At 39.9% G+C, this 16,860-nt stretch overlaps 2 protein-coding genes across 2 annotated transcripts; one reads left to right on the top strand and one right to left on the bottom strand.

Annotated features, from left to right (window-relative positions):
* Positions 1-339: 339 nt before the first annotated feature.
* Positions 340-2,613, bottom strand: ccdc59 (coiled-coil domain containing 59). The gene is made up of 4 exons (XM_042403160.1): positions 2,355-2,613; positions 1,648-2,014; positions 994-1,102; positions 340-820 (listed from the first exon to the last, which is right to left on the bottom strand). Exons 1-4 carry the CDS (start codon positions 2,500-2,502, stop codon positions 656-658), a joined length of 789 nt encoding a protein of 262 aa, XP_042259094.1. The 5' UTR covers positions 2,503-2,613; the 3' UTR covers positions 340-655.
* A 753-nt stretch (positions 2,614-3,366) lies between these two features.
* On the top strand, positions 3,367-14,656 carry mettl25 (methyltransferase like 25). The gene is made up of 12 exons (XM_042403156.1): positions 3,367-3,670; positions 4,544-4,726; positions 4,886-4,992; positions 5,108-5,707; positions 6,058-6,205; positions 9,155-9,249; positions 9,546-9,575; positions 10,120-10,193; positions 11,537-11,630; positions 12,074-12,148; positions 12,643-12,714; positions 14,319-14,656. Exons 1-12 carry the CDS (start codon positions 3,373-3,375, stop codon positions 14,424-14,426), a joined length of 1,884 nt encoding a protein of 627 aa, XP_042259090.1. The 5' UTR covers positions 3,367-3,372; the 3' UTR covers positions 14,427-14,656.
* The last annotated feature ends 2,204 nt before the right edge of the window (positions 14,657-16,860 follow it).

Below are 16,860 nucleotides of genomic sequence, written 5' to 3'. Positions count from 1 at the left end.
GAGAGGACTTGCAGCAGTGAACTCTCTTTATGCCAGCCACACGTATGCAACATGTTTACAACGTCTGCAACTATGACGACAGCAGATTTGTGACCACTAGTTTCTTGAATGTTAATAGTGTGATTAACTGGAGTTTTATCAGGGAATTCAAAAGGCATGAAAAGTTGCTGCCTACAGCTGAGTTATAATCAAAGTTAGATCAAAAAAACTGCATTTTTTTTATGTCATTTTTAAGTGTTGTTAGTAAAAACCAAAATAACTGACTCATTGATTATTTAATAATTATTTTCTGTTGGATGACAAATAGTGTTTGTTGCCCATTTTAACACAACACTCACGTGAATCTCATCATACATTTATTGGTTTTTATAAAAAAACTGACTAATGTTTTACATGTTTCCTCATCTCTTCATATCTTACGATGCCATCTTGTGGTCTGAAATTAAAATTGGACACAGCATTAACTTGCCTGGAACAAAATACTGCAAAATCACATTATCAGAGTGAAATCAGTGAACAAATGAGCAACCACAAGCTTTTCACTCCAAGCTCAGAGGCAAACAGGTCATTGATTGCCACTCAATTTTTTTTTAATAGCGTAGTTAAATATAGTTCCACTCCATTGGTTCCCCCAGTATCAGCTCTGATTTAAGAGTCATTTATCAGTTCTCTGGATCTTCTGAAGCAAATACTCCATCTGGAGGTTTAGATTTGGCTGTCCTTTTTTGGTCTTTTTGCTCAGCATCTGAAACGTCTCCATCTTTTTCTGTTTGTACTTTTCAATAGCTTCTTCTCTCTGCTGCTTGTTCTTCAGGTAGTCCTGGAATCAAAAAAAAAAGAAAGAAAGAAGCAAAACCACTTGTCAGCAGCATGTAGGACTGGAATTTGATTTCAAAATAACATGAAATACAATTTCTGATAAAAGCAAAGAAGAAGCTCTTATTCTTCTCCAAGTGTAATAATTAATTCTAAATGATAGAGTGAACATGTTACCTCCTTCTTCTTTTTCCGCTTTTCTTGTGCGCTCTCAAATTCCTCTTTTGTCTTCTGATAGGACGTCTTCTTCAGCATTTTTTTCCTCATGCGGTTGCTCATTGGAAGACTAGAAGGAAACGTTATAGAGGCAGAATTACTACACGTTTCCCAATCTGTAATTAAGACAATCTTCATGTTTCCACTTTAACCGAAGGATTTCTGAGGTTGTTGAAAACTTCTCTGGGGTCTTATGAGACTTTAGGACTCTGAGAATTATGTAAATGCATTGTAATCAAACTAAATTAAGAAAAATAGAAAGATTCCTGTAAGAGTTCACTGTTCAAAGTTTCAAGGTTTTAACCGACTAAACCAATGATCAGCATCTATATAACACATGATAAATAACAACGAGATAAATATGACTTTCTGTCAGCTGAAATAAATAAGCTTGCACAACTCTCATGAAACTTGTATGCAATCTTTATTTGACTAATGGAAACTCTGTGCTAATACTGTATCTAAAATACTGTATCGTAGTTTTAGATTGTAATATGCACTTACAAAGTCATGGAAAACAGGTCAGAGCAGGTGAGAAAAACGTGCTGGAAAAGACTTGTTCCTGTATTTTTTTTTTAAATGCGTTAGATCTCCATGTCGAAAAATATTTCTTACCTTTCTTTCTCTGCCGCTGTTGTTGTTGGCTCGGGGTTCCCAGAAACAGCATCTGTCAGCTCTGATCCACCAGTAACTTCTGTCTCTGAATCAGCAGCAGCTTCAGTCTGTTGTGCAGGTGCATCACTTTCAGGTATTTCTTCTCCTTTCTCCTGCCCTTTCATTCTCAGTTTACTCCTGTTCATTCGGTTTGTCCAGGCCTCGTTCTTCAGTTTCTCTGCCTCGGCCATGTACAGATGTTTGAGGTGTTCTGGGTACTCCTCCTTATACAGAGACATGGACTCAGGGTTCTTCTTTCTCTCCTTCCGTAGCAGCTTGTTGTACTCATGTTTGACTCTCTGCTTCCTCTTAAAAGCAAAGCCTTGACCTGGAGAGTGGAGACAATTTGACACACCATATAGTTTATTCTTCATTCAAATAAAGTTGATTATATACCGAATTTACAAGTAGACTTAGATATACCTATTAAAGAACTTCAGAATGTTTTATCTAGTTTTAATGTTTGTCACGTAGAAATTCCAGATTAAATTGTGAGGTTTCTTAGTTGAGTTTGGCATCACTTTTAATTTGAAATAATATAATGTACTGTAGATGTGTACATGTTGGCTGTCTGTCTCTCTAAGTGCAACAAACCTCCCATCAAGTATCAAATTACTGTAATTTTACTTTAACACCGTAGCTGTTATCTGTGTTTAGCAAAAACGTACCTTCTTTAACGCTGCCCTCGAAAACTTTGTGCTCCGGAATCCATTTCCTTTTCTTTTTGACACCGGCAGCCATATTTTTCGATTTCTTCCAGTTGTCGTTTTTCCCTGTAAACTTATTATTCTTCGTTTTCTGGTCTGTTGGTGCCATTTCACTTAATTATAATGTGGAAAAGTGAAATGTTTACAACTCTCATGCGGGTTCAGGCTGCGTGCCTCTCAGTGCCGTCGCGGGACAGATGACGTGTGCGCATATCAGACAGACACGAAAAATCGAGTGTAGAGCATCAAATCTATTAAGGAGCTATAGTCTTTTTTTTTAAAAAAAATTCTTGCTAGTATCAAAAAGTGCAGCATTTGGGTACAACCTAAATAATCAGTGTGCGAAATACAAGGTTTGGTTTTTTTTTGAGGGGGGGGGGGGGGGGGGGGGGGATATCTGGGATACCTTAATTAATGACTTTTATTTATATAGCACTTTTCAAAAACAAGTTAACAAAGTGCTTCACAGGCATAAAAACAGAAAATATACAGTGCAATTACAAATTAGAATAAATTCAATGCAATCAAGAAATAGAAAGACAATGAATACATATCTTAAGAACAAATAAATGAATTAAACATGATAAAACAAAAAGAAACACTCTAATTAAAAGCTATTTATAAACAACTAATTGGGCCTAATTCATTTCTAGGTTTATTTTATGTAACTATCAAAATCTTTTATTGTTTTTATATTTACACAATAAAAAATATATTGTAATCAAAGCATTTACGGCATTTGAATGCATTTTACACTGACTTTGCATGTTTAAACGTCCAATAAAAATGTGAAATGAGAACATGAACAAATTGATACTATAATAATAAAAGTCCTTTATTTATCTCCAAGGAACATTGTAAAAGTCCTTAAACAGTCCTTATATCACAGGTCAAACAAATGAATAGACCAAAAAATACATATATAAGAAAATAAATATTAAAAAATAAAAATCCATCGATGAGTTTTTTTCAGCTGCTAATGCCTAGGTGTACACCAGCAGTGGACTTCTTCTGTCCATGCCGCATTCACTCAGGTCTGCCTCAGATAAGCTTTTTAAACATGATACCCTCCTCGTACAGCCTCAAAGAGATTCAGCGACGGATAGATGAAGTCAAGCGGTTTCTGTCAGCAACAATCAGCATCGCAAACGCTCACACTGTGGAGTTTTACACTCACGACGTGTGGAACCGCTTCATGGCCGTGTCACCAGAGGAGGTCCTGTCAGCCTTTAGTTCACGTAGTGACCAGCAGAGGGAGCCAGAGGTCAAAGGAAAAGGTAAACATGTTTAGTCTACAGGAGCTGACAGTGGCCTTTAATATATGAAAGTTTAGAGTACTCATGAGGGTACCGCTGTGTAATAGGGCATCCTTTGTAAAGGGGTTGTAAGTTGTAACTATGGCTTCTATAATGTTTAATAAGTCATTTGTCATTGCTTTACAAATAAGCTTTGGGTTGCCAGGTTGTTAAAAGCCCCTGGATGGACACTTTGGACTTCTTTTTATAGTTAAATATTTTTAATGCGTTGCTTGAAAACTTTAGAGGTCACCAAAATTACAATAATAATAATAATAATAAAAAAAATCTCTCTAGGGTATCCAGCCACATGGATAGTTTTTGGCTGTATTTGCTGTGGTTTTTGAGATTTATATCTTTTCTTGATTTGATCTTATTTGCGGAGAACACAAAGCCAACAGTTTTCATAAGCACTATTTTTGGTGGGGAGTAGTTCCAAAGAAAGCACATTCGCTTCGAGGTCTCTGGATTATCCAAATGTAACTGGGGCATTGTTTCTGGGAAAAGATGTTGCTGTTAGATTTTTAAAATATAATGTCTCAATACTGAATGCACCACAAACGAAATTGCATCCACCCTCTTTGTCGGAATAAACCCAAAACTATCTGCATGGCTTGAGACCGCAAGGAGTATGCAATAAAACATGTTTTTGTTTTGTGTTTTTTTTTGTTATATGGTTTCATTTCTTGCACTAAAATCTGCAAAACCTAAATTAGTGTGTAAAGTTAGTATCTTTTATATACACAGAACTAACAACGTTCTACCAAAAAGAAAAACAATTGTTACAATACCCAAAAAGCCTAATGCAATTTTGTGCATCTTGACTAATATTTCTATGGCTGTCTCCCTAAACAGAGCAATCCAGTACTACGTTTGGGTTTTGCAATGATTCAAACCGGCTGGTTGATACCCATGAACTGTTGCAGGCGGCCAAGGCCCACTCTCTCCCTGGCCTTGGAGTCTGTATGAGCAGGGTTGAACTACTGCAGGCCCTCAGACAAAACGGATCTGACTCTGGTGATCCACCAGCAGAGATAGGTAAGGGAAGGATGGACGGTCTGAACATGTTGTTTCATGCTGAGAGAAGGAAACAAATCAAGGATTGTCCAGGAATGTTTAGCTCAAAACATGACCATAGCTATGGTGAATATGTTGTCATTTTAAAAAACGCGGGCACCTTTGTTTTGTCTAACTCAGGTGCTGAGTTGGAGCCAGATGAATTTATGAACTCCAAGAAATCCCATGAAGTCCAGTCCATGTCTGAGGTGGTGGCTTGTCTGGCCAAGCGCTGTGGAGTCAAACAGGCAAGAAGAAGGAAGTTTAATCTTATTGACCTGATTTTGGATTTAATTTGTTCTTGTAAAAGATTGTGATCATATCTGCAAAAACAACCCAAAAACTTTCTTTCTTTTTACCCAGGTGATAGACATTGGCTCAGGAAAGGGCTATCTGAGCTCCTTCCTGTCTCTGCAGCACGGCCTTCGGGTCTACGGCATCGACTCCTCCAGCACCAACACCCATGGAGCCCAGGAGAGGAACAGGAAGCTCAAGAAGTTCTCCAGGGTGTACCAGAAACACAACAAGACCATGAGAGCACAGGGAGAGGCCACACAATCACCTCAGGAGGAGTTAATAGAAATAAAATCTGGACTAAATGGAGAAGATGATGTTTTATATGATGCCGGGGCAAAAATCGTATCACAAGAGGAGGAGGAGAGGGCGCAACCTCCGGCGTTAATCGGCTTATCCAATGTCGACCCTGCAGTGGAAGGGCATTCAGAGCCAAACCCAGAAACGGAGGAGCTCTTCCTTAACGCCCTATCAGTGGACGTGATACAGCCTACGTCTCCCAGAGTTCCCCCCAGCCAACTGAGTGCTGAGGAGAGGGAGAAGAGGAAGAGGGAGAACCTGGAGAGGAAAGCTCAGAACAGAAACAACAGCGCCAGCGCCGTGTTTTCACCCCTCACATCTTACGTCACTGCGGAAACGGAGCTCCGAGAGCTCATCGACGAGCTGGAGGTGAGCAAATGCAAAGCAGAAAAAAAAAAAAAAAAAAAAAAAAGCCAACAGTGGATGTTGAAAATAGATTTAATGTGTGTCAGAGTGGCGGCGCAGATAGGAGGCCAGCCGTAATAGTAGCGAAGCAAGATTCCCACAGCAGCTCCTGAAATTACAAGTCTGTCAAGGCGGCTGGAGTTTGCATTACTGGAGCAAGCGCGGGATGTTTTTTCGCGGTGCCAAATCTGCAGCACGTCATCATCAATCAATTTTACCATCGATCTCCACTTCTCCCCCCCCCCCCCCCCCCCCCCCCCCCCCTCCCCTGTCCTGTTCTCTGTTTTCTCTGCATGCTTTCTTCGAAATTCCAGGATGCGGTCATGGTCGGCCTGCACACATGTGGCGACCTGGCTCCCAGCACCCTGAGGATGTTTGTGGCAAAGTCGGAGCTGGCCGCAGTCTGCAGTGTGGGCTGCTGCTATCACCTGCTGTCTGAAGAGTTTGACCCTGCCGGACAGGGTAACCACACACACACACACACACACACACACTCTGACACTCTGACAGTGACACACTAGGAGATACAGATTACATCCAGCCACAGATTAGTGTGTTTGTGTCTGTCTCTCAGCATGGTGCGGCTGCGTATTGTAAAGTCGTGACAGTACTAGTCTTCAGACACACACTCTAGGTTTTTTTTTTTTTTTTTTTGAGAACATATGGTTTCTGTTGTACATGGAGCTGGCAGTCTTTCACTCCATTTCTATTTTTGTGTCCTTGATCCTACCTCAGACACCTGCAGCGTCCACTTCATCACTCTAATCCTATCTGAAATGAAATATTATCATCCCACATAAAGCCACATAAACACTCATATTCAAATTTTATAGTAAACAAGTCAAATGTTCCGCCATGAGATTTAGCCAAGTTAACCTTCTGGAGATTGAGTTGAGCTTAACCCCGCTGTTAGAGCCATTACAGTGGATTTATGGATTTAGGGCGACTGTTTAAGGACGCTGAAAATGAGATTTTTTTTTTGACCTTTTAATTTAGAAGGGAATCAATTGGAAATGATTGATTCTGCAACTTGTGTGTAGTATATCATGCTGGTTCAGCAGGACTTCCCTGTTATTTAGTCAGCCTGGACTGCCACACTGAGGAGAGGAGATTGTACGCTACCACTGCTTCACCTTGACGGTTAATTCGGGCGCCAAAAAGGCAAGATTTGAGTGATATCATCCCAGTTTGATACATCTGTGATTTCACTCCCTCACTCCTCACTTTTATGAGGTATGAAATCTTCTACATGTGTCCTCATGCTGTGTCTGTAGCCCTCTACGTATCTATAAGAAAGATCCCTCGCTGCGGTCAGTATGCGCTCAATATTGCATCATCTCTCGTTAAGAGCGTGACCCGCGACCCCTCGCATCTTCGGGGCCCGTCGAAGCTTCAGCCAAGAGTGGAAAATGATATGACAGCTGATTGAAAACACGCCGGTCATACCAGCACTCCTTTCCGTACTCGTCTTTCCAACTCCAACTCCATCTTTTAAAGAAGTGAACAAAGGCATTCACTCACACACACACACACACACACTCTGTTGGCCTTACAGTGCAGTCTGGGATGCAGGCCAGCTCCTGTGGTGGCCTACCTCACCCTAAAAGGGAGCTAAACCACTAAAGAGTTGAAAAGCTTAATTCTAAAGGGCAGTTATACATTGATGTGATCTGCCCATTTAGGAATTAAGCAATACTGTAAATGCGTCATTCATTTCTCGCACCTTATGTGGTTTCAGGAATCCAGTCTCATACTCACAAAAACAACAACTGCTCAGAGATGAGTACATAAAAGCGTCTAAAAAGGTCTGGAGCCAGTGTGTCTCCTCACAAAATATTTGCAAGTGTACGTGGCCAGTCAGAAATATTTGTCTTTCTCAATGGCAGTGCATGTTCATGGGCACTTCAGATGTGGACTCAGTGGCTCACATGAGGCTAGCTACTATAAACAGCTCTGTGTACACACTGTAATCTACCCTTCAGACGGAGGAAAGGCTTGTCCACCTCAATTGCCTCCGAGGGCCCGTGTCAGCAAGGCGTGCGCCGAGCAGAAGGGAAGCTAACCTGATTGCTAACGTGTTTTAGCGTGTCCAGAGCAGTTTGCGAGAGCCCGACGGGCCCCAGCTGCACGTTATTAGTGCTTCCTTTGACTGCATCCCTCTGGATTCACTTGCGCCTTGGCCTCAGTCACTGACCCTTTGTAGAAACGACATGAAAAGGATGGCAGACTGTCAAGTAGTCACACTCTGCACCTCCCATTGGGAATTTGTGTGTGCACGTGTGTGTGCGTGCGTGCCTAGGTCTGCTACGGCTGCATATGTTTGGTGTTTATTGCTGTTTTTCCTCACAACAACAATCAGATTTCCTAAAATCCACATTTCTAGATTTTAAAGAGTGAGTGAAAGCCAAACAGCGAGTAAAGAATCATGAGGGTCCAGTTTAGATAATTGGGTGCTAATTGGGTGTTTCCACCGCAAAAACTTTTGCAAGGGACCAAGAACCTTTTGAGGAACTCAGAAACTTTACCTGTATATTTTACCGGAGACGCTAGGGACTAAATTTAGTTCCTGTATGATAGAGATGCCAAGAAAGTCTCTGCTTCAGGGGCAGAAAAAGGGCTGAAACCACAACTGCCGCAGGTTATGTGCCGCTTCATAAAACAAGAAAGTACTGGGCACTGCTAGTAATACGATTAGGATGAGGGTAATGTTCATTAACATTATAAACAAAGTTATGTTTTCAAAAAACAGCAAGATCAACGGAAAGAGAGTGTAAACGAGCTGAGAGCACGAGCAAACTAGAGAGAGGGAGATGTAGTCGATAGGGGGAGAAGCAATGAGACAACAAAGCGAGTCAAAACTTGCTGATTTTTTAATCGTGGACAAAAGTAGGAACAATAACCAACATTTGCCAGATCTTCTGTTTGGAAAGAGGCATTCTGGGGTTTTCAGTCTGCTTTTCGTTCATCACTATTGCTACTAGAACTTTGCAGTCACACTACAGTAAAGACATAAAACAGGATGATTCTGTAGTTTCCTCATGTGTGAAAGTTACGTTTCAATCCCTGCCACCATTTTTCAATCCGTTATTGGACTAATTAGGCTAATTTTCATGGATCAGATGCAATAGAAATGCAAATAGGGGGAGGAAAGGGCGCTTTTAGTTCATGTTTAGTACCTAAGTACCTTTTTCTCCTCATACCTGGAACTATTTGGTCAATAAAGGCGATGAGACAGTCACAGTGAAAAGAAGAGGGTTGAATTGTCTGTCTCTATATATCAAAATGAAAACGTTTCCTACTCCTGCTAACTGAAAGTTTCCTAGTAATCAAAATTCATATCCACTGATTGCAATTGTTTAAAAAAAGCCTTTAATAATTAACCCGTTGATCTCTGTGTGTTCCCCCCCGCAGAGTGTTTGCGCGGTGTGTGCGGTTTCCCTCTCAGTCAGTACCTCCACGACCTCTCCTGGTTCTGCGGCAGAAACGCCAGGATGTCAGCGTGTTTGGTGAGTTTAAACTAAAAAAAAAAAGGGGCACAACAAAGTCTTTTTTTTACATAAACATGAGCTCCTGACGGCATAATGGCTGCTGTCAGGGATGGCTCTGTAACAAAAGCCGCTATAATGAATTCATAGGAAGCTGTCCTTTTATTTACTGTAGGTTACAAGCAAGACATCTGGATGAAGTAGAGTTAATGAGTTTTTTAATGAAGTTGTCAGGAGTAGTTTTCACCTTTGTGACTACAGCTACGGCTCAGTTTTTTTTTTCTATACTCAACGCTTTGCTGTCTCTTTAAAAACAGGCATTGGAGAGAGTTTCGCTAGGCCAAGGGGTAAGTAAAGCATGCATACTAATTGTAAATTAATAGTCATCATTGTACAAGAATAGGAGTTAAATGTCTTTCTGTTAACAACGAGTACTTCACACCCATCAAAACAAATCAAATATGGATGTTCACAGTCACACAAGGGTCTATTATCTTCACCGTAGATCTCCTTCATGCATTCAAACAATCAGCACTTTAATTCTGCTATTGTTTTAAGTCTGTGATTGACTACAGTGTATTTACTTGAAATGTGGAGCTCGGAGCTCCGGGCCAAAAGCTGACACACGATACCGCCAGCCATTAATATGGAATGTTTATAAATATTAATGCAATCACGGCAAGATTGATGACTTGTTGGAAACTGGGGTCTGAATCCAAAAACAGACTTGATTGCCTGCTAGTCTTGCATCAGGCTTGGAAAGTGTCAGAAATATTCATCACCCATTTGTGCACACGCTGGATGAATCAAACTTTTTTTTTTTTTTTTTGAAAGTGAAAAATAAACCGCATAATGTTGAGTCTAATACCTATATCTGTTCGTTTTTCACAGATTCAGATGGAGTCTCTGTTCTACCGAGCAGTCCTTCATGTTATTCTGAGGGACCACTACAGCTCCTTTAAGAGGTAATTCATGTCAGCATGTGAAATTACACCCAGTTCCCAGCACCTGGAATATGTTTTTTTTCCTTCTATTATAGTGCATTAAATAAAAGGTTATTTCACAGTGTCCACATACAGTAATAAGTGTCTTCTATTCTCAGCTTGTTTTCTTTATGAACCAGAAAAGTAAAGTTTTTGTTTCTGGTTTATTTTGGCTACAAATGAACCAAGACTTGCACAGAGCGGTCAGATGTAGTCAGCAGGAGACAATGATCTTTAATCAAGATCAATTTTGATAATCAATTTTGGCAAAATATGCACATTAGCTATTTCTCTGTTTTTGATATGACTCGTAAATGGGATATCTTTGGGTGATGGACTTTGGGTTGGACAGAACAGGCGATTTGTAGACATCACATTGGGTTCTACGAAACAATGGGGTGTATTTTTCACTATTTTCGGATATTTCATACAAAATTAAAAGGGAGGGAGAGCCGGTGCATGCAAAAAATGTTAAATATGTGCACAAATACAAATGCGTTCTTCCTCATGTAGCATCCCTCCCTCCCTGCATAATTTTAGCATGTTAAATTTTCTCACTTCTCTGCATATAACAGCTCCTTGTGTTGTCACTGATGTCACTGTCATCAATAATGAAAGTAATAGTTGGCTTCAGCCCTGGTGCACCTGTTTTTGTTCTTTATAGAAATGAACCTTTCCTGCTCATATATAACCAGTTAAGAACATGAAGATGGAAAAGACAGAATATGTGAACATCAGTTAGACTGTTTGTTTGGCCTTGGTTCACTTTGCTATGCAGTGCTTTGCAAACATGAGTAACTACTTGCTCTCACAAGTTGAAACCTGCTGGTATACACTCATAAAACCTTAAGTTCTGCTGAAGTCATTTGCTGTTGTTGTTCCGCAGAAATGACTAAGAACTAAATTTTTAGGGTAATTCATTGCAGATCTTTGGTGACAAATCATTCAGTCTGACTAAACTTCATTCTCGAAGTAAATACTGGAGATAACAAATAGCCCTTATCAAATGTTGTCGGTACAGACAAAGATTCTCATAAGACACTGAGCATTTTCTGGTCCCCAGTGCTCTGTGACCTTCAGTTTAATGACCAACATCAGATCATGATAGAATATCCATTAGTTTTTTTCCTCCAAGCAACGCCTATTCATCTCTGTTTGGTCCTTTAGAAGTGTTTAACAGTTTGATTCTGGTCGCTAAGGCATGATTGAAAAAAAAAGAGGACAAACAGAGACTAAAGGAGCAAATGTTGTTTACTTCATTGGCTAGAAATGAGACGTTCAGGGTGTAGTTAAGCGTCATTTGTGCATGTGTGTTTGTTCCACAGTGAAAAGCGAGTGGGGAACGTCTACTCCAAGAGTAAATCATTCGTGGACTATGTTCGTCGGGCTCTGCGCAGACTGGATCTGGATGAATCGAAGGTCAAGACCACAATATTACAAGTCATCTGACAACATCTCCCAGAAACAAATTGTGGAAAGTAGAGTGAAAAAAAAGGCAGCACCATGGGAGAAATGCTCATTGTTTTGGCAGAGCGAGAGGGGAAATGGTGTTTATTTAGGAATTATTCAAATTTATGTCAGGTCAGTAAACTACACAGGTGCTTGAAATGCTCGCCCTGTTGCTTCAGGATGTTGCCAGGCACCGTCACATACACTACCTGATGTTGAGGAGTTCAGTATGGTTGCCGAGGATAATTACAGGAATAAGAATGACGTGTTTCTGTCTGTTTTATGTCGCTCACAATTCGAAAAGCCATGAAGCTCTTTTCCTTCTCCCACCTCAGTTCTTCATCCTTCATCTCTCACTTTTATTCCTCCGTATTCATATCCAACGCCCTCCTTCTCTGTCTCTTTTTCTTTAGCTCTCTGACTGCGACATCCAGGATTACCACGATACACACAGGCCACGAATGGCCGAGATGCACGCCTTTAATCTGGTGAGTCCTTGCTGTTTTGTTTCAAAAGTGGAAAACCCTAAAAATGAGCAACACCTACGCTTTAGGGCATCATCGCATTTGATCGTTACCTCGTGCTTTTACACAACAGCCGCAATGACCTGTTAAAACTCAACTTTGTGTAAAACATTTTCATTCCTGTAAAATGAGATGCATAATGCCAATAAATTGCAGACCATTAAGTGAGATCACTGCAGTCTGCAGGGAAGTAATACAGATGTGATTATATAGAATGGGAAGAAAACCAGCATTCGGTTTCACCACTAATTGTAGTGTCAACCAACATAACCAATTTTCCTTCGTGACATAAAACAGTCAAATGGTTTTTAAGGATCGTCCGCCAGCTACTGGGAAGACACTAGTCATGGTGGGTTTTTTACTGTGTAGTAAAAGGGCCGACTCATAAGGAAAGTGCACTAGATGCTCGGGAAAGGTCAAATAAATCTTTCTTCTTCCTTGTCATCCTCTTTGTGTAGTTGAAGGTGACCTTGGCTCCCTGCATTGAGGGGTTGATTCTTCTTGATCGCCTTTGCTACCTGAAAGAACAGGTGAGATACTTCAGTTAGGACACTCATCAAGGTGTCTTCATCATTTTTTGCAACAGAATGTGTTTCAGTTTGTCGGTGCATCTCTGCTCCCATGATGCTTCAGAGCAAATCTACATAAGTATAGCACAGCCTGGTACCTGTATACACACCAGTGATATTAAAGAGACATAAGGTTTAAATGTAAGTCACAGATATTATCATTAAGAAAAAATTAAAAAAAGGCTGGAACTTACAACATCTTTAAATGAAATAAAAACAAATTAAGACACAAAAGATTGAAATTTAAGAGAAATATGCTAAAAGTATTGAAATAAAACTAATACTGACAAATACTAAACTGTACAAACACTGAAGTTAGTGTAGTTGAAGCTGAGTGATTTCATCCAGTAGCTGTGTGACACACAGGGTCGCCTTGTTCTCTTTTTACAACTCGACTCATCTTAATGATTTGCTTGTACAGCTTGTTGATTGGGATTTGAAATCTGCTTCCCGGATGACAAAAGTAAGCCTGAAGAAATCTCATCTGAAATCTTTAAACCTTTTTTTTTTTCAAATTCAGACTATTGACAGTAATATAGGTGTCGGCTAAATCAAAGCCAGCCTGTAATTTAACGTCCTGTGCTCCTGCAGCCAAACAAAACAAGCTAATCTTTTGGTCTGAGTCATCGTGATGAGATATGCACGAGCTGAAAGGCTTTGAAGCGCTGATTACACGTGTGATTGTATGTCAGATGGACTTCCTTAATAGGGTCGTGTAATCAAACTATATAATGTCAGGAGCGCTGGTCAGCTTTGAGAGTTCTCCCTCGAGAAGGAGCGAAGGAGGAAAAAAAAAAGAGAAGGTGATGGATGGATGTGAATATGATCCATGTGATGATAAGTGTGCTGAAGCATGTTAAGCATTAAAGGGGACCTTATATGCTTTTCCTTATTTTCAGTTATATTTATATATATAATGTTACAATGTCGGATGTTCATATTAAACGTGGCCAAAGTGTCAAATAATGAGGTATATAGACGTAATCCCTGTGAGCAAAAAGCACCAGCTTCAGACTGCTCTGAATGCTCGGTTTCCAATAGTTTTTTCTACTTCCAGCTCAAGCTAACGTCGGCTATGCTAACATAATGGCATGTTTAAAAGCTTTATAGTGCATACAACTATTTTTTCATAACAAATGTCCTTAAACATGTTTAGTACAACTCACATTCAAAGTGATGGTATTCTTGAGTAGCCCATCCTATTCTGAAAATGACAATTTATGACAAGCTAAACAGTGAAAAGCCAGTAAATAAAGGAGAGAAATGGATAAAATAATGCCTAGGTTTAAAGGCTTAATAAAATATTACTTGTAACTAAGCATCAAGGAAGACAAACGTGTTCTACACACGAACAGGAGTCCACCTGACACAATATTTGTACAGATGTTCCATCTCAGGGGATTCAATAGAGACATTTTTAATAGTGAGAACATCATACAGCAGAGGATGCCAGAGGTCACAAAGCCAAACTGGGAGGAGAAGTGAGATTTTCTTATCCATGTGTTTTTTATTCAGTTCCGTTGTGTCTTACTGTTTTTATGGGTGTGTTTCTTGGTGTTGAGCAGGAGGAGGAATCATTCTCTGCGCTGGTGCAACTCTTTGATCCCCTGCTGTCACCAAGATGTTACGCTGTCGTTGGACTAAAGAGTTATGGAGACAGGATTACAAGCTGATGAACAAACGCAGATGATTACAGTGGTCCGACTGAGTGGTCGTGATTATCTGTGATCATATCAGCAATCATACATCATGAATGTATTATGTATGTCTTCTCTGTGGCATGTTTTTATTTTGTCTATGCTTTAATCTTAATTTTGTAAATTATTTATGCAGTTCCAGTATCAATTTCAGTAGCATCTTTTGTTTTATACCCTTGATGAAAAATAAATGCTCAATATTTCCAGTGCTGAGTCCTTGACTTTGTGCTTCTCCCGGAGGACAACTCATGAAAACACATGCCCAGAACACCTGGAAAAACTGTCAGTCCTGTTTGATTGAATTATATCCATCTCAGCCTTTTGTCTTTATGTTTGAGGGACTCTTGAGGAAACTCTAGTTTTTAAGGAGCGTTCAGGGAGCCAGAGCCATTGCGGGATTTTAGGGAGACTTGGATCCCTCTGTTGAGTTGTGCAGATCTGGAAACCCCATTTCTAGGCTCCCAAAACAGAGGAAGAGGGGGGAGTAGACGGGCCAAGAGGCGCCCTTGACCCCTTTTTAATCTTTACTTCCGTTTTGCTCTGTTCTTGGTCATTTAATAAATCACGCTCTTCTTACATGTTTGACAACAAATGTTACAGACTTAAGTACACACATGAGTTATGATGGTGGGAATTACAGTAAAGTAGACAAAAGGCGACATGGGGTAAATGGGGAACGGAGCATTTAGAGGGGCAAAAACAAATTATGTTATAGTGGGATTGTTGAAGTGAATGCTGACAAGCATTCTTGCATATGGTTTTCAATCTTAAACTACTTCTGCATACTTTCAGCGACAGAAACCATTCAAATATCAAAATGTTCAGCTCTTCAAGGACATTTAGGTTGTGACTTTTCTTCTTTCTAGCATATTTAAGTGATTTTATATCATTTTTAAAATATAAAAAAATTATAATGGAAAGTCTATGGGAGGAATGTTTTAAAGTTTATATCTCAAAAACTAAAAGTGCTAAGATATAGATACTTCATGGACAGGTGTCCCATGTGGAAATGCTTAACATTAAAACATGGCACCAGTAGCGCCACCATATGGTCAGTTACTGCGTGTTTTATGTTTTGGCTAATAACTCATGAACGGTGAGGCCTATCAAAACAATATTTGTACAGCGTGTTCCTTGATGATGCCGAATCGACTGATATAGGCCACACCCATTTGCGCCTGGAAACATTTTCCGCCATTTTGGATTATATTTCATCTAATCTTCACCATACTTGGTACATAACATATTTAGATTACTTCTGGATAAAACTTTCGAGTTTGTTTCTGGGTATCACTTACCGTTTGTCTGTAATTGGTTACCAAAAATTTGAAGGTGTGGCCAGATGCACTTAATGGGCCATAACTCTTCAATACTAAATTCAATTGGAACCAAATTTGGGAATGTTGTACATACAGCCACACTGCACAAGTGTGTAACATTTGTACAGTTTCACCCACAGGGGGCGCTACTGTAATATTATAGCATGATATTTCTACAATTCTGTTGTCTTTAATAAAATGAAACTTGGTACTCAAGTTCTCCATGAGAATTATATGCCATATTTAAGCATGGCACCAACCCCCCACCTTTTGGCCATTAGAAACACCACCATATTATTTAATAACTGCTATATCTCTTAAATGTAATATTCCATGGTAACCAAATTCAGCAAAGTTGTACAGATGGGGATGCTGAACAAGTCTGTGGCATTTTCAGCAATGTTTTGCGATTTATTTCAGCTGTCAGCATTCACACACATTTTCCACAGGAAATGAATTTTCTAGTCATTAATGCATTTGCAAATAAAAATATAGTATACGTGACATTTTTATAACTGTGATTGCTGGAAGCTGAACGCACTTTGTTCCTCTCACTCTTTGTTATCCAGCAACTTCTTATTATTCCACATTCCGCACGTTATTTGGACCTTTTCAACGGCTGCATACTTTGTGCTAGAAAAACTATTCAAATGACAAACTGTGCAGCTCATTCAGCAGATGTGTGCTATTATTTTTCTCTCTTCTCGCATTTTCCAGTGATTTTATATTAATTTTTAAAAATCAAAATAATGGCAGTCTATGGGAGAAATTACCCAACTGAGTCAGAACCTTTATGACTTTTGCAATTGACATCCAACCAGAGGGCTTTTACAGCAGTTTTCTGACCTCAATGTGGGTTCAGTGTGGATTGATACATTTAATAAAACGGAGGCATATCAGTTCTGTGAGGCGCACGAGTGACGGATGTCAAAAATGCTTCTAAAAGACTTTCTATATGGATTAGCTGTTAGAAGCAGTGTCCTGCCTATTTACCCTGACCATAGCATGTGTGCCTCGCCTCACAGACACACCCTGCTGTAGGGAGCCTAAGTCACCATAGCAACTTGTGTCTCAGTGTCTGTGCAGAAACA

The sequence above is a fragment of the Thunnus maccoyii genome, chromosome 23 (assembly GCF_910596095.1).
Source record: "Thunnus maccoyii chromosome 23, fThuMac1.1, whole genome shotgun sequence".
Lineage (NCBI taxonomy): Eukaryota > Metazoa > Chordata > Actinopteri > Scombriformes > Scombridae > Thunnus > Thunnus maccoyii.
The sequence above is the reverse complement of the archived record's forward strand: the minus strand, read 5'-3'. Positions and strand labels throughout refer to the sequence as shown.